Source organism: Xylona heveae (assembly GCF_001619985.1).
Source record: "Xylona heveae TC161 unplaced genomic scaffold L228scaffold_7, whole genome shotgun sequence".
Taxonomy (NCBI): domain Eukaryota; kingdom Fungi; phylum Ascomycota; class Xylonomycetes; order Xylonales; family Xylonaceae; genus Xylona; species Xylona heveae.
In genome coordinates, this window is record NW_017264199.1 from 792,053 (window position 1) to 805,219 (window position 13,167).

At 48.8% G+C, this 13,167-nt stretch overlaps 9 protein-coding genes across 9 annotated transcripts; 4 read left to right on the forward strand and 5 right to left on the reverse strand.

Moving 5' to 3' along the window:
* Window positions 1-88: 88 nt before the first annotated feature.
* Window positions 89-2,207, reverse strand: L228DRAFT_158756 (DUF1682-domain-containing protein). Its single transcript, XM_018329377.1, has 3 exons — window positions 1,951-2,207; window positions 946-1,882; window positions 89-846 (listed from the first exon to the last, which is right to left on the reverse strand). Exons 1-3 carry the CDS (start codon window positions 2,024-2,026, stop codon window positions 474-476), a joined length of 1,386 nt encoding a protein of 461 aa, XP_018187288.1. The 5' UTR covers window positions 2,027-2,207; the 3' UTR covers window positions 89-473.
* Window positions 2,208-2,243: 36 nt separating this feature from the next.
* Window positions 2,244-4,048, forward strand: L228DRAFT_269189 (hypothetical protein; the record flags this gene model as incomplete). Its single annotated transcript, XM_018335245.1, has 3 exons — window positions 2,244-2,893; window positions 2,948-3,707; window positions 3,758-4,048. 3 exons carry the CDS (start codon window positions 2,244-2,246, stop codon window positions 4,046-4,048), a joined length of 1,701 nt encoding a protein of 566 aa, XP_018187289.1.
* Window positions 3,923-5,652, reverse strand: L228DRAFT_248464 (hypothetical protein). Its single transcript, XM_018332857.1, has one exon. It carries the CDS (start codon window positions 5,610-5,612, stop codon window positions 4,233-4,235), a length of 1,380 nt encoding a protein of 459 aa, XP_018187290.1. The 5' UTR covers window positions 5,613-5,652; the 3' UTR covers window positions 3,923-4,232.
* Window positions 5,653-5,857: 205 nt separating this feature from the next.
* On the forward strand, window positions 5,858-6,856 carry L228DRAFT_269191 (SYF2-domain-containing protein; the record flags this gene model as incomplete). Its single annotated transcript, XM_018335246.1, has 3 exons — window positions 5,858-6,034; window positions 6,113-6,751; window positions 6,809-6,856. 3 exons carry the CDS (start codon window positions 5,858-5,860, stop codon window positions 6,854-6,856), a joined length of 864 nt encoding a protein of 287 aa, XP_018187291.1.
* Window positions 6,807-8,250, reverse strand: L228DRAFT_248466 (NAD(P)-binding protein). The gene is made up of 5 exons (XM_018332858.1): window positions 8,201-8,250; window positions 8,004-8,141; window positions 7,885-7,939; window positions 7,486-7,826; window positions 6,807-7,422 (listed from the first exon to the last, which is right to left on the reverse strand). The coding sequence occupies exons 2-5, from the start codon at window positions 8,059-8,061 to the stop codon at window positions 6,998-7,000; spliced, it is 879 nt and encodes a 292-aa protein (XP_018187292.1). The 5' UTR covers window positions 8,062-8,141; window positions 8,201-8,250; the 3' UTR covers window positions 6,807-6,997.
* A 137-nt stretch (window positions 8,251-8,387) lies between these two features.
* On the forward strand, window positions 8,388-10,049 carry L228DRAFT_221749 (yeats-domain-containing protein). The gene is made up of 4 exons (XM_018330279.1): window positions 8,388-8,575; window positions 8,632-8,656; window positions 8,738-8,911; window positions 8,997-10,049. Exons 1-4 carry the CDS (start codon window positions 8,543-8,545, stop codon window positions 9,563-9,565), a joined length of 801 nt encoding a protein of 266 aa, XP_018187293.1. The 5' UTR covers window positions 8,388-8,542; the 3' UTR covers window positions 9,566-10,049.
* On the reverse strand, window positions 9,815-11,083 carry L228DRAFT_283869 (hypothetical protein; the record flags this gene model as incomplete). Its single annotated transcript, XM_018336155.1, has 2 exons — window positions 10,089-11,083; window positions 9,815-10,009 (listed from the first exon to the last, which is right to left on the reverse strand). Exons 1-2 carry the CDS (start codon window positions 10,977-10,979, stop codon window positions 9,815-9,817), a joined length of 1,086 nt encoding a protein of 361 aa, XP_018187294.1. The 5' UTR covers window positions 10,980-11,083.
* A 137-nt stretch (window positions 11,084-11,220) lies between these two features.
* Window positions 11,221-12,201, forward strand: L228DRAFT_221752 (cell wall biogenesis protein-like protein Ecm15). The gene is made up of 5 exons (XM_018330280.1): window positions 11,221-11,255; window positions 11,360-11,552; window positions 11,670-11,775; window positions 11,839-11,941; window positions 12,031-12,201. Exons 2-5 carry the CDS (start codon window positions 11,481-11,483, stop codon window positions 12,101-12,103), a joined length of 354 nt encoding a protein of 117 aa, XP_018187295.1. The 5' UTR covers window positions 11,221-11,255; window positions 11,360-11,480; the 3' UTR covers window positions 12,104-12,201.
* A 72-nt stretch (window positions 12,202-12,273) lies between these two features.
* L228DRAFT_283871 (hypothetical protein) lies at window positions 12,274-12,982 on the reverse strand (the record flags this gene model as incomplete). Its single annotated transcript, XM_018336156.1, has 1 exon — window positions 12,274-12,982. The coding sequence occupies exon 1, from the start codon at window positions 12,949-12,951 to the stop codon at window positions 12,274-12,276; it is 678 nt and encodes a 225-aa protein (XP_018187296.1). The 5' UTR covers window positions 12,952-12,982.
* Window positions 12,983-13,167: the final 185 nt, after the last annotated feature.

Here is a 13,167-nt window from a genome sequence, read left to right on the forward strand (position 1 = left end):
GACTGGCCTTCACATGATTTGATTGTAGATGTCTGATCCGCCCAAATGGCCGATTGAAAAGGACGAAACTCTTCAAGTGTCCGAACTCCACATCAATATTTGTTCTCCAGCTAGATTAGGTACACATGGGCCGCTTCATATGCTCGCCGCGAGGTAAAATAAGTAGGCTATATCTTCACTGGTCCTCGTCCCGTCTATGAAGCTTCAGGTAACAATTGCCTCAACCTCTGACATCTACCCGCGCACCTTCCTCTCATCTTTTCCCGGTGGGGTGTTTTTTTTCTTATGTGATACTCCAACGTGAGCTCAATTTTAAAACAACGGATCAACTAGAGACTTTATAAACATCGGAACCAAATTAGAGGAGGTTCCTCCATCGCTAGAACTACCATCTATCGCGATTCAATCCCCATATCTCCCCCTGCCGTTAATCGTACAACAAATGCTGCCGCCTGCTTAAGTCACTTGACTTCTTAAACTCTCCTGCTCATCTTTTTCTGGCTCTTCTTCAGCTCCTTTTCCCTCTCCCTTTCGAGGAACTTGCGCTGCTCGTCCGCGCTGAGGTTCTTCAAGGCTGCCTCGCGCTTAGCCTTCTTCTCACGCTCGGCTTGGACTTTGCGCTCCTCGGCCTTTTCTTCCTCGTCCACTCGGCGCAGTTTGCGGATCTCGTCCTCACGCGTCTGGCGGATTCTGCGCATCACTTCGGGGCGGAAGTGAGCTTGTGAGACGAGCTGGTCCGGAAGACGGAGAACATAGTTGAAAAGCGGGATTGTAGAGGAATAGTCGTTTCCAGAGGGGAGCTTCAGAGAGAGGTGGATCCGCTTCTTGGGGATAGTCTCGTTGAGCCTGGAAAAGAGCGAATAACATGGTTAATTACCTCGAGCTTTTGAAAGGCAATGGGCGAAGAAAAAAGAAAGAAAAAACGAGGCGAGATATAAGACTTACTTCAAAGGCTTGTCGACGGGCTGGTCAGTAACAATCAAGTACTCCAGGGCATCTCCGGCTTTCTCCACGGCGGAAACGAGCTCCGGCGTCAGAAGCATCTCGGTAACCTCGGCGCTCTCGCTCATAACTGTGGCCCACTGGGGAATCTTCTGATGGTTCTTCGTAGTAGTAAGGGAGATGTCGTATCTTTCCTCCCGAATGCTTCTCATGAGATCCTTGTTCACGATAGCAAAGACAAACCCATCGTAGGTAGAAGCAGAACCATATTTGACGTTGCGTTCGTCGAGAATCTCTTGTCCACGCTTGCCTCCGGGAACCGGGACGAGCTCTTTCTCCTTCCCGTCAAAGGCGTATAAGACAACTTCCATCTTCTCAATTGGAGCTGGCATACTTTCGAAGAAGAAACCGAGGGCATGCTCAGCAATCAATGCGAAGGGGTTGAATCGTCTCAACAGAGAGAGCTTCAGGTCGATGAAAGCGACGTTCTGGCGGCCAGTAGCATAAGTGGTGAATTCCTGAAGGGTCCTCTCCTTGAGCAGCTCCTCGGGGATGATGAGGTCGTCCGAAACGGAAGCCTTCGCGAGGCCCTCCTGTTGGACGCTTTCGATTGACGGCGCCTTGCGACCTCCGAATCCCACGGAAGCAAATTCCTTCTCGAGCGAAGGTGCGTGCGCCGCAATCCAGTGCTTAGCTCTTCGGCGGTTTGCCTTTGCTCCCCAAAGATGAACGAGCACAATGACCAGGATGATTGGGAGAATGTACATCTCGAGCTTGAAGTCCTGGATGGAGGCTCGCTCCCAAACCCTGTACCATTTCGTGTAAGGAAGCGCAGGGTGAGCTTGGGTTGGGAAAGCTGGTGCCGCGCTCGCTGCGGAAGGCGTCACAGGAGAGAAGGATGCCGGCTGTGGATCAGGAGCTCCGGCAAAGTCGGCAAAGTCTTGTAATCGCGGGGTGCCCACGTCAGTAATGCTTTCGACAGCTTTGAAGAGAGTGGTCTCGACTCACCTGCCTCCTCGCCAGCAGGCACATTGCTGGCGGAGGGTTTGGCACCTCCGAAGAGGTTCTCGAATACTCCAGCCATTGCAGATCAATCGATCCTCCAGTATACCTTAGCAGTTAATGGCAGCACCAATTAACACCAAAACTGGCGGGATTGATGCAAAGATAGTAGAAGATACCGGCCGTGGTTTGCAGAGAGAGAGGATCGTGTGAGTTGGAGGTGACAGATAAGTTAACTTATGATTGTGGGGTGCAAGTCCATAGGGGCCGACGCCAGACCCGAACGGGAGCTCCGAGCGATGACAATCGCGCAATTGGAGCTTCGAGATCCGTCCAAAACTCTCCACAGTATCATGTACTGCCAATCGATTCGCCGAATTGGTAGATGTCAAGCACCCAATTCCTTTCAACCGTTATCGGCACTCTGTTCTGTGTTGGGCATTCATAATGACTTCTGCCCGCGGTTTCTAAAGCGGCATGCAACCAGTGTCTCCGAAGGCCAGACCTCGTCTCTCGAATCCAGTGTTGCTGAACAGGGCTCTGACGGCCCAGGAAATTCCAAAAATGTTTCGCAAAAACAGCGAAGACGAAGGCATAAAAAGCAAGATATATTCGTGGATAGCTTAGAGGCGACACTTGCGGCACACCGAGCAACAAATCGAGCTTCGATTATAAAAAAGATTCCTTCGAGTAATAAACGCCCTGCCCTGTCACAGGCATCTGCGGCTCCCACGCCCCAGAAGATCATTGAGGACACCCAAGTCAAGGTTGCGCAGCGAAGCGGCAAAGGATCACGTTCAAGGTTTGCTAAAAAGCATCACCGACTTGCACCCCGCCAGCCTGTGACTGTTCTCAACACCCGTATTGCCCCATTCAACGGTTCTTTGGAGAAATACGGCACACCATGGCTTGCGCATCTGAAAATCAACGAGAATGACGGTTTTGCACGGTGAGCCGAAGGACTGCCTTTTTTTTGGTTAAGACAAGGGACTAATCATGGCAGTCTCGACGCTGAAATTGAGGCCTTCGACTCGTACATGAGTCTTACTAACCGGGAGCGATTGGCCCGGGAAGAACTCCAGCGGATGGTCCAATCTGATGTGCAAACATTTGTTCCGAACTGCGTTCTCAACCCCTCAGGCTCCTCTGTGACTGGCTTAGCGCTACCCCTTTCCGATCTCGATTTCCAGTTGGGCTTACCAAAGGAGGAGGATAAAGGAGACGACAGAGGGCCCAGTGCTAGGCGTCCAGAGATTGTCAAACGTACAATGCGCAGGCTTCAAGGGTTGGCTGCATTCATGAGGAATACAGGGCGATATGAGGACCTCGCTTTTCACGGGTTTCGAATACCCATTATCAATGGCACACACAGAGCAACAGGACTGAGCATACAGATCACGGCAACTGATGACTCGATTGCATCGCAAGAATACGTTCGGAATTATCTAGCGGAGTTCCCCGCCGCCCGGCCACTTCAGATCCTTCTTAAGAGTGCGCTGAATATGCGTGGCCTTAGTGAAGTTTATCAGGGAGGGTTGGGCTCATATAGCCTCTTCATGATGGTTGTGGCGGGCTTAAAATTAAATCCTCTTCCTCGCGAACACGGATATCTTGCAAAGCAGCTTTTACACTTTTTGCAATTTTGGTCGGAACTAGACTGTCAAAATAAAGGCGTTTCAGTAGATCCTCCCGGTATTTTTGAAAAGAGGGATGCAAAACAAACGTTGTCTAAAAGGGAGAAGGAGGCCGCAGCAAACGATCCTGTAAGGATATCATAAGTCGAAGCTTAAAGCAATGATGCTGACAAGTATAGATCATCCGGGGCCAACTCAGGATCTCTTGCCGCAGCGAATCACAGCCCTTCCTGCTATGTTTGCAAGATCCCGCAAATGAATTCAACGATCTAGGCTTTCGAAGTTACAAATTCGAAGCCATCCAGATCATCTTCCAGGGGATCCTGAGAGATTTAAGGAAAAGTATGGACGCATTTGAGCAACACGCAACCACGTCTGCCCGTGAAGTTTCACTATTGCAGAAGCTTGTAGGAGGGGACTATGATGATTTTGAAGCTCGAAGACAACGGGTATCTAAATATAGATTCTAAATGTCTGCGAATAGAAGTCTAAAATACAGGCTAAATATCGACCCAATATCTTCAGCTCGTTTGATAATCCCTATTGGCGTTTCAGACCGAAAAAGCCTCGCAGAATTTAGAACAATGACGCCTTACGCATGCTTAAAACTATTGATACAACATAGACACTCTGTTCGAGCCAGTATATGGAAGATCATAACTCTTCAGCTAGCAAGAGATGCATGTCTTCATCGGCATCGGGCGCAGGAATATGGCTTCCATCCTCACCCCCTGTCCATTTTATGCCATAAACGCGCTCTATCTCAGATAAGAGTTGATCGTACTTTTCCAGAACTACCGCATCCATGCCTTTTGGCCAGACGTTCATGTGTTCGGGATAATCCAGCAGGTCCAGCCAAACGCTTGGCCTCTGAACAGGTAAAGCCGGATGTGCCGCAGATTCCGCAACCACCATCCAGGCATGCCTAGGGTCTCCTGCCTGAAGTAGACTCTTGGCAAATAGAGATGGCATAGGGTCAGTCGACTGAGTCCCCTCCTTTTGACGGTCTCCCTTTTCATGCCGTTCCCACCGAAGCCATTCTTGCCAGACCTTTTCGTCGGCTTTCAAACGTGCTAGAGCGTCAAGATAGTCACCGTAGACCTCGCTCTTTCTCTGATCCAGGAAACCGCGCAAACTGACACCTGGGGCCTCCAAGTCGTCTTTTATGCCCGATTGAGATTCTCCGGTCAAGAGAGCTAGTGCATCAGATGGCCCGCCGAGAAACTTGCTTTCCGGACCAGTTACTGGCTGGACGTTCAATTGCCTCAGAATCTGGCGGAGATTTTCAGAAGATAAGGTCCCACCCTGTTTGCTGAATTCTAAGAGATATCTCTGTAATGCGTGCACCGATCCATTATCCGCTGCAGATTGCATACCCTGCACGCATATATCAGCAGGCAGTTTATGACCTTCGCGACGAATTTGGTAGCTCAAGGCATTGAGAGCCGTCAAGCGGTTGATGATGCTGCCATTGTCTATGCATCTGTCGAGCGCTGCCAGCAGAGCCTCTGAGATGTCGTCCAATGGATGGCAGTCGATGGGGGCGTGGAGGACCAGAGCCAGCCCGTCCATTATGTCTTCAAAAATGCGCGCATTCTTCAAAGCCCATATAGATTGGTCCCGAAACAAGTCTCTGGAATGAGTTTCATTTGGCCGTGAATCCCGATAAGCCCCTACGAGCGTCCTTATCTTCTGGTCGTTCGACACTTTTCGTGCCCATTGTGCAGCGGAGTTGAGTAGCGTCTCGTGCAAATCGAGCTTTTCGTGACGGTTCCGTTGTTTGTTTTGAATATGAGGCTCCGCATATTTCTCAGTCGTCCGTCGTGTTTTGGATTGGAGATTCGAATCAAGTAGCGCAGCTCTGATGACTGCTATGGGAGGCGGTGCTTTGCTCCTTGGTGCAGTAGGTTGTCTTTGCCTTTTCACATGTTGCACAGAGGCAGCCGTCTTGAGACCTCTTGAGGAAACATTGGCAGACCAAGTCCCTCTGCAGCAGCATAGAAAAATCTCCGCATTACTTTTTCTTCCGAGCATTACTATTAATTGATTGACCCCGCCAATTATTGCAAAAGCAATCGCAGTGAGTTACTAGTTTGCGCATCGCCGTCGACTGTCCCAAACATTGAATCTTGATTATGTAATCACGCCTTCTGGGGTCTAGGTCCCGTTGAGTTGGTCGTCAAACTCGCACGTCACAACGATTTCTCTCCCAAACAAAGCTTCGTTGCAGGATAGCACCACGCCAACCGACGACATCTACTCATTTTATTGCAGAAGAAATGGGCGATCAAGGAGACTCAAGCGCTTCTGCTCAACCTAGCCATGAGAACATTTCCATGGCAAATGTGAGAGATAAGGAAACAGCGGAAAGACCGACCGAGCAACCGGCGGAGAACAATGCTCAGGCAAAGGCAAAAGAAAGGATGGAAAGGTTCAAGGCTCTCAAGGCTCGCGCAGTAAGTCTTTGGATTATTCTGCATAAGAAGAGGTCGTGTACCCTGCTTTGTTTCGGATAGCTAATTACGTATCACCAGAAAAATTCCGCTGAGCGAAACCTGAAGGACGCCGCTGCCGAATCCCAAAGACTTGCGACTGATCCCAAGCTTCTCACCTCCTTATCACGAAAGCAAGCTATTGCGTCGCATAATCTCTTGAAAGCAGATACCGAGGCTTCTGGTGAAGATTTCGAGCGCAAGCGAGCCTGGGACTGGACTGTAGAGGAATCAGAGAAATGGGATCGAAGGATGGAGAAAAAGCAGCGGCATCGGGGGCAAGTTGCTTTCCAGGACTATCGCCAGGAAGCAAATAAGGTGTACAAACGCCAGCTGCGAGAGATGAAACCGGACGTTTCAAGTTACGACAAGCAGAAGACAGACGCCGTCCGAAAGGCTGCTCAGACCGGTGGCTTGGAAGTCGTCGAGACGGAAGACGGAGAACTTGTGGCTATTGACCAGGACGGCACCTTCTACTCGACTGCTGATAGCACCGATTTTACCCAAAACAAACCCGACAAAGCTGCCGTGGATCGCTTAGTCAACGAGATGAGGAAGGCCGAGGAGGTGCAAATGAAGAAGAGAAGAGACAGAGGTCGGGGAGACGATGATGGTGATGTTACTTTCATCAATGAAAAGAACAAGCAGTTCAACCTCAAACTGGGTCGCTTCTACAACAAGGTTGGTATTTCTCGACTGCCGATCATAGTCTAGTATTGCTAACAAAGATAAATATAGTACACGGCAGATATTCGTGATAGCTTTGAGCGGGGTACAGCTATGTAATGGAATATTTCTCAACGCCAACAATTCGCCTTGGATCTACTAAAGTTGGGGCAATTTGGCAAATCACTGATGAAGACGATAACGGCAACAGCAGCGGGGGTCTTGCGCCATTCCCTTCCGTATCCATTTTGCCCTCAAGGCCTAGAGCATGGTTCGCCTCCACGCTTTATGTGCGAGCTCTTCAATCTTTGGTACCTCGACAGGACCTCTCACGGTATTATCTCCAATAGCCTCGACGGCAGCATCGGCTACCAAGTCCGCCTTCAAGGGTTTCACACCACCAGCACCCATCAGCCAAGTCAAATGCCCGCCCACGAGCGAATTCGCAATAGCGCCCATCCCTGTGAGTGCGGCCAAGGGCATAGTCAAGCCTCGAGAAGAGTCATAGAGAAATCCGGGTCTGACAAAGATGCTCCTCATATTCGGGAAAGCAGATGTGATTGCAGATTCGGCATCCCTCTTTGTCTTGATGTAACGTGCTGGAAGTATCGGCGCGCCAGCGGCCGCCGAGATATATAGAAATGTAGGAACATTCTCATGGGATGCTTCTTGCGCGAGCGTGATAGCTTTAAGAATATCAAAATTAGCTTGAACGTTTCCTGACAAAATTGGATTTGAGAAACACAAACCTGAATCGCGATTCATCAGTTCATAAGTCAGTTGACCATTCTTCTCCTTGGGTCGCAGATCCTCTCCTTCTTTTCTCTCTAGAGGATTTTGACTCCCCGCCTTGGATGCGCTGAACGCCCGTTGTAGTCCACTCCAAATAGGCTCTTTGCCTTGCAGCACTCCTTTATAGTCCGCTTCAAGCAGAATGCCCATTGTATGTACCACAGCGTCCGCACCCTTCAGCAGCGGCTTATACGATGTCGGTTTGAGGATGTCGGCTTTCTCCCATGTAACGGAGCGAGACCACGCAGGTGCATTCGGCGAAGATGTAACGGCCGACCAGGAAGGCTCACCGGACCGACTATTTTGAATTGGGTTAAAAGTGGACAAAAATCCAAAGTCGCAACTCCGTTTCGTACCTTATAGACGTGACATCCCACCCATGAGCAACAGCAGATTTGCAGATTCTGCTTCCTTTAATAATTTCTCAGTAAACAGTATCGATGAATGATTTTTTAAATAATATCTTTTACCATACCCAGGAATCCATTCCCACCACAGACAACAAGCTTCCTCTTAGCCGCACCCGAGGCCATTGCGCGTCGTTGCAAGCTTGGGTTCTCTTCAATAAACTCGAAATTTCGAAGAGAGCTCAGGCGTAAGAACCAGGACGATTCTGGTTGGTGTCGGTGAGCTTGATCTTCGGTATATAAGTATTCAATTGGCTCTGCTTACAGTCTCGGAAATGTTGCGCGTACGATTGTTGCCAATAATCTGCTCGTAATGGATCTGCGTAGCAATCGTATGTTTTGTGAGCGACAAATGTATGACCTAACCAGCTTCCATTCGGCTCCCTAGCTTAGCTGCCTTCTGCATTTCGATCTAATCTGGTTTTGGTCTGTGCTGGATCAGATAAGACACGTAAATCGGGAGGTCAGAGGGGTCGTTGGCTCCGATCGCATGCTCCGGGGAACAACGGAGCCTCTGCGCGAAAGTTAACCCAGAGTTTCGGCCGGAGCTCTCTGACCATCCCACACAAGCTCGAGAGATACTCCAGGGCAAAAGGCTCGAGATAAAATGCCCGCACCGGCTGGTACGAAACGTGTCAAGGTACGTAACGTGTATAGTCTTCCACCTTTCCGCCCGCACTGACTGTAATTGCACAGGGCGTCTCAGTATATCGGCCATTTGGTATGTACATCGCAGCTCTTCCCTTCCAATGGGTGCTCTAGCAACACTATAGCATTAACTGACAGCGGCACTAAATAATAGTTTTTGGAAGCATTGCCCGACCTATTGATCCAAACAAGAAACCGCCAAATCTTCCTCCGGAGCACACTCACCAATGGACGGTCTGGGTTCGAGGCGTCGATGATGAGGATATTTCGTATTGGCTAAAGAAGGTGCAATTTAAACTGCACGAGACATATGCGAATGCATTACGAAGTACGTTTTAGCCTAGTACTCTCTTTTATTTAGGCCTCAAGGCTCGAGCCAGCCGTGGACAACGACATGCTGATCTACCTTCTAGCCGTTGAAGGACCACCTTTCGAAGTCAGCGAAACCGGATGGGGTGAATTTGAGATTCAAATAAAGCTTCACTTTGTTCCGGAATCGAACGAAAAGCCGCAAACTCTTTGGCACGCTTTGAAACTACATCCGTACGGACCAAATGCCGAGCAGGAGAAGGAAAGCCGCACGCCTATCATTTCGCAAAATTACGAGGAAGTCGTGTTCAATGAACCCGTCGAGCAGTTTTACGATATACTTACGGGTAATGGAGGCGCATCTTCTGCCCAGCAAGGAGGGACGAAAGGGAAGGGAGGCAGCAAGAGCTCAAAACAAGCGTCCGCTGCGCGCGGAGGTGCAGGCCAAGCTGGGCAAGGCCAGGGTACAAGAACCGCAGAGATACCCGATACTCCGACAGCAGGTAACCCGTATAGTCGGCAGACGGAGCGGCAAGAGTTAGACAGGATGAAGGAAGCCATCAAGACCGTGGAGCAGATGGTCGATCAGGAGAAGAAGAAGTTGACAGAACGAGAGAAGACCCTAGAGACGCTACGGCAAACAGAAGGTATTGTTGTGGTCAAGAAGAAGTAAAATGGTTCAATGGCTGGCTTGAAAAATGGTTCTTTGAGGCGTTGAAGAGGAGTTTAAGAAAGGCAGTGCTTGTAAGATTATTGTGGGCTATTTTCCATTTCGTTTGAATAATGTTCTATACCACAATATAACGGCTCCGATTAAGAGCCATTTGCGATTCATGATAATACACTTGCGATGGATGCCCAAGAAACTTCAAGTCGGGCAAAGGCAACTTCTGGTCTCCTCCAATAAACATGTAGACTTTGTTTATGGCTTAGTAAGTAGCAGACCTGGACAGGGTGACTTATCAGAGCGAGGATCATTCTCCGAAGCATCATACCAGCCTTGTTCAATCAAGGCTCGTTCAAGGCTTCGCCAATAGTCTGCCTTGCCTTGATCTGGAGATTTGAGGTCCAAATCTCCAATCCTAGCTTCGATAGGTATCTCGTCATCTGCACTAACCTAAATTAAAAAAAAAACAATTCCTGATTAGGGTATTTTCGGAATATATATAGATATTCACAAAGCAGCAATGGATTACCTTGAGAAAGAGGGTACAATCTCTTATTGTCATAGCAATCAAGAACTTTTCCGATGTTGGATCTTCCTGCAGGACACCTCGTTTATCGAGGTCTTCTTGCAGCTCTTTCAACCGCTGCAGGAGCGTGCTTTTCTTGAAAAACGCTAGGAGTCGTTGACGCAACTTATCTGCTGTATGAACGTTTCCCAGGTCTTTGGGAATCACATAAGACACAGCGCGTGCAATCGTCTCTTGATCTCGAGAAGTCAAATCCAACGAACAGAAGGATCTCTCTTCTGGCTCGTTCTTTGCACGCCGCGCAGCATTTCTCTTCGCCCGAAGTGCGCAAGTCCGGCATCGTAGAGCAGTCGAAGGCGCAGAAGGCGATTGAGCCAGCCATTTTGGCTTAAACTCGACTAAAACCTCTCCGCGGTCTTTTCGAGGCGTCATATCACTGACCAGCATGCCGTATTGCTCATATTCCTGGAGATACAGGCCCCTCCGTTTCTGAGGACGCAATCCGCGCTCTTCATACAAACGTAACCTGGAATTGCATTTTTGTATTAAGCCTTTCGGGAGCCTGACGAGATCATGGTTCACAAGGTCACTTTCTTCAAAGAGCTCCCGGAAAACATCATGGAATCGCGCATGTGACTGTTCCACAGGCACTGTTGACGGCAGAGCCTTTCGAAGTCGTAGAAGCCCACGATCAAGCTTTGGATCGTAATATAAAGGTGTTATTTCGCTCGGTGGTGGAGTACCAATCTCCGAGCTTCTTTCATTTATGTTTATTTCCGAGGATGTATTGAAGCTTGGGCTTGGCGGGGGAATATCAATTTTGTAGACAATGTTTGCGGCGCCCTCGGCCAGATACTGCAGGGTGGCATTCGGCGGTAGATCTATAACGGACATGGATCAGATCTATATGCTCCTAAATACCTGTAGGATTTGAATATAAAAATGTGCAAATGCAAACAAAGTTCGGCGATTGGTAAAATAGCAAATCCATGGATCCGTTGCGGGGACCGGTCAGATGCTGAGTGGTCGTATCGACCAATGCCGCCTGTAGCGGCACTATGGAACGGCCCCGCGTGCGACTGGCGCTAGATCAAATCGTTATCGACTTGGGGACCTGACACCACTTCGCCATCGCGAGTTCTTTTTCCCCATATCAAATCGCCACGAAAGGTGAGAAATTTCAATCAATGCCAATGCCACGGATGTCTGTTTTAGATTTAAACTGCAAATAATTCTTGTATTCGATTGATCATGTACTAATTTCTTGATTGCAGCAGCAATTGCGCAGCTGTTAATCTGCTGACCAGACACGGCCTGAGATCTATAAACCGGCCCGCAATTGGCTTCTCTTCAAGGCCTTTTATATTTTCAGCAAAATACGCTCTTACAGCAAGGATGGCTTCGTCGCGGGATTATTCGTCACTTCAGACCCCTGAGCTCTGCGTAGCTGACTTTTGCTTGGTCCCTGTACGTTCATCTGCCTAACCCTGATTTCTCGTCTAAGGGCTATGCGTTTCTTGAACATTTTGATTGTATTGCATATCTGTCTTTCGAACGCTGAGTTGACTTTAATTGCGACCTTAGATTGGAACGCCGACTGCCTCGGTGTCCAAAGAGATTGCAGAAGTCCAGCGGCTGTTGGCAACGTGTGGGCTGGAGTACACCCTGCATTCCGCTGGAACTACTGTTGGTGAGTATTCACGATCCTCCGGTGATTAGAGAGAGATCTTTGTTCTAATAGAGAATTGAAAAGAGGGGCCATGGGATGAAGTCTTCAAGATTATTGGTCAGGCTCATGCTCTCATCCACAAAAACGGCATCCCGAGAGTGCAGACTGATATCAGAGTCGGCACAAGGTGAGTTATCGAATGACAGTCAGTTCAAACTGATTATCACAGACAAATGACTGTGGCAAAGTGTTTCAATGGCTAAGTCTTTTTTACAGAATCGATAAGAAGCAGACTTTCTCCCAGAAAGTCGAAGCAGTCAACAAGCTCCTTGCTGCGGATAAGCAGTAGCCTTTTCACCTTTTCATTTTTTTTGTTCCTAGGTATACAATTCGGCATAGAGCGGTCCAATAGCAGGATATACTTCAATAAATACTATTTCTAGACTGATTAATACAACTAAAATATGCTTTCCCTTTGTGCCCAAAATACTCGCTGACTTCCCCCTTCCCCCCCTCCAATCACTCATCCCTTGCACCATCTCGCGTTACTTCAAACATGCTCGATGCCAGTTGTTTTATCTCTGAATCATCGATGCGATCTAGAGCGTCCTTTAATTCTACTAATGTCTCTGGGCTTACGCCTTCGCTTGACCGGCAATAAATGTCAATTCCCGCAGGCGTAAACAGCGTTTTTGCAAAATACGTCACGGCCCACTGTTTTCTTGGGTCATCTGTTTCTGCTCCACTCCATCCAAGTATCTCCCAATGGCTAGATGCGATTGCCAAGGGGCCCTTTCCGCGCCAATCCCAGGCCCACGACGCAGCGTTGCCTTCTGCTGGCGCTCCTCCGCTGGCCTTGTCAATGCCGTGGATGGTCTTCACTTTGGTCGAAGAAAGCGATTGGTAACTGACCAGATCGTCTAGTCGATCCGTAGCTTGGGTATTGGAGGAATGCGCGGCGGCAGGCACGGCAGTATATGTTATCCTGACATTGCGCTTGGACTTCCACATTGGCAAAGTTGAATGCGTCACGGTCCATGTACCGCAGAGCCAGTCCATGGGTGGAGCAGGGAGCGAGGCGGCTTGGTGAGATCCAGCATGGACGCTAGGAGCTCGAAGAACAATTCTGGGTACATTATTGACTGCCTCTTGAGCATTTTGGTTCAGAGGTGAAATAGGGGGTTGCTCGGCAGACATGTTTCTTTTATGTTTATTTTGTCTTGCGTCGGAAAGAATTAAATAGTATGAGATGCAGAATTTTTTTAGTGTCGTGAAGACCAAATATTTGGACAAGGGTCTTTTTACAGAAAGAACTTCAAAAGGCAAGGGAGTCCAAAAAATTATTTTATTTTGAGTTCATGAATTCGCATATCAATAATACTGTTCAGCAGGCAACGGTTTTGGCGGAGCAGC

What these genes read in the sequence shown, in the direction of transcription:
- L228DRAFT_158756 (XM_018329377.1), bottom strand. Translation starts at nt 2,026, where the DNA reads ATGGCTGGAGTATTCGAGAACCTCTTCGGAGGTGCCAAACCCTCCGCC. An exon ending in GCCTGCTGGCGAGGAGGCAG is followed by an intron (nt 1,883 to 1,950) that starts GTGAGTCGAGAC and finishes CGCGATTACAAG; the next exon opens with ACTTTGCCGACTTTGCCGGA. An exon ending in CCCGTCGACAAGCCTTTGAA is followed by an intron (nt 847 to 945) that starts GTAAGTCTTATA and finishes GCTCTTTTCCAG; the next exon opens with GCTCAACGAGACTATCCCCA.
- L228DRAFT_248464 (XM_018332857.1), bottom strand. Translation starts at nt 5,612, where the DNA reads ATGCTCGGAAGAAAAAGTAATGCGGAGATTTTTCTATGCTGCTGCAGA.
- L228DRAFT_248466 (XM_018332858.1), bottom strand. Translation starts at nt 8,061, where the DNA reads ATGGCCTCGGGTGCGGCTAAGAGGAAGCTTGTTGTCTGTGGTGGGAAT. An exon ending in TGGGATGTCACGTCTATAAG is followed by an intron (nt 7,827 to 7,884) that starts GTACGAAACGGA and finishes AATTCAAAATAG; the next exon opens with TCGGTCCGGTGAGCCTTCCT. An exon ending in ACTGATGAATCGCGATTCAG is followed by an intron (nt 7,423 to 7,485) that starts GTTTGTGTTTCT and finishes ATATTCTTAAAG; the next exon opens with CTATCACGCTCGCGCAAGAA.
- L228DRAFT_221749 (XM_018330279.1), top strand. Translation starts at nt 8,543, where the DNA reads ATGCCCGCACCGGCTGGTACGAAACGTGTCAAG. An exon ending in CTGGTACGAAACGTGTCAAG is followed by an intron (nt 8,576 to 8,631) that starts GTACGTAACGTG and finishes GTAATTGCACAG; the next exon opens with GGCGTCTCAGTATATCGGCC. An exon ending in CTCAGTATATCGGCCATTTG is followed by an intron (nt 8,657 to 8,737) that starts GTATGTACATCG and finishes ACTAAATAATAG; the next exon opens with TTTTTGGAAGCATTGCCCGA.
- L228DRAFT_221752 (XM_018330280.1), top strand. Translation starts at nt 11,481, where the DNA reads ATGGCTTCGTCGCGGGATTATTCGTCACTTCAGACCCCTGAGCTCTGC. An exon ending in CTGACTTTTGCTTGGTCCCT is followed by an intron (nt 11,553 to 11,669) that starts GTACGTTCATCT and finishes TTGCGACCTTAG; the next exon opens with ATTGGAACGCCGACTGCCTC. An exon ending in GATATCAGAGTCGGCACAAG is followed by an intron (nt 11,942 to 12,030) that starts GTGAGTTATCGA and finishes TCTTTTTTACAG; the next exon opens with AATCGATAAGAAGCAGACTT.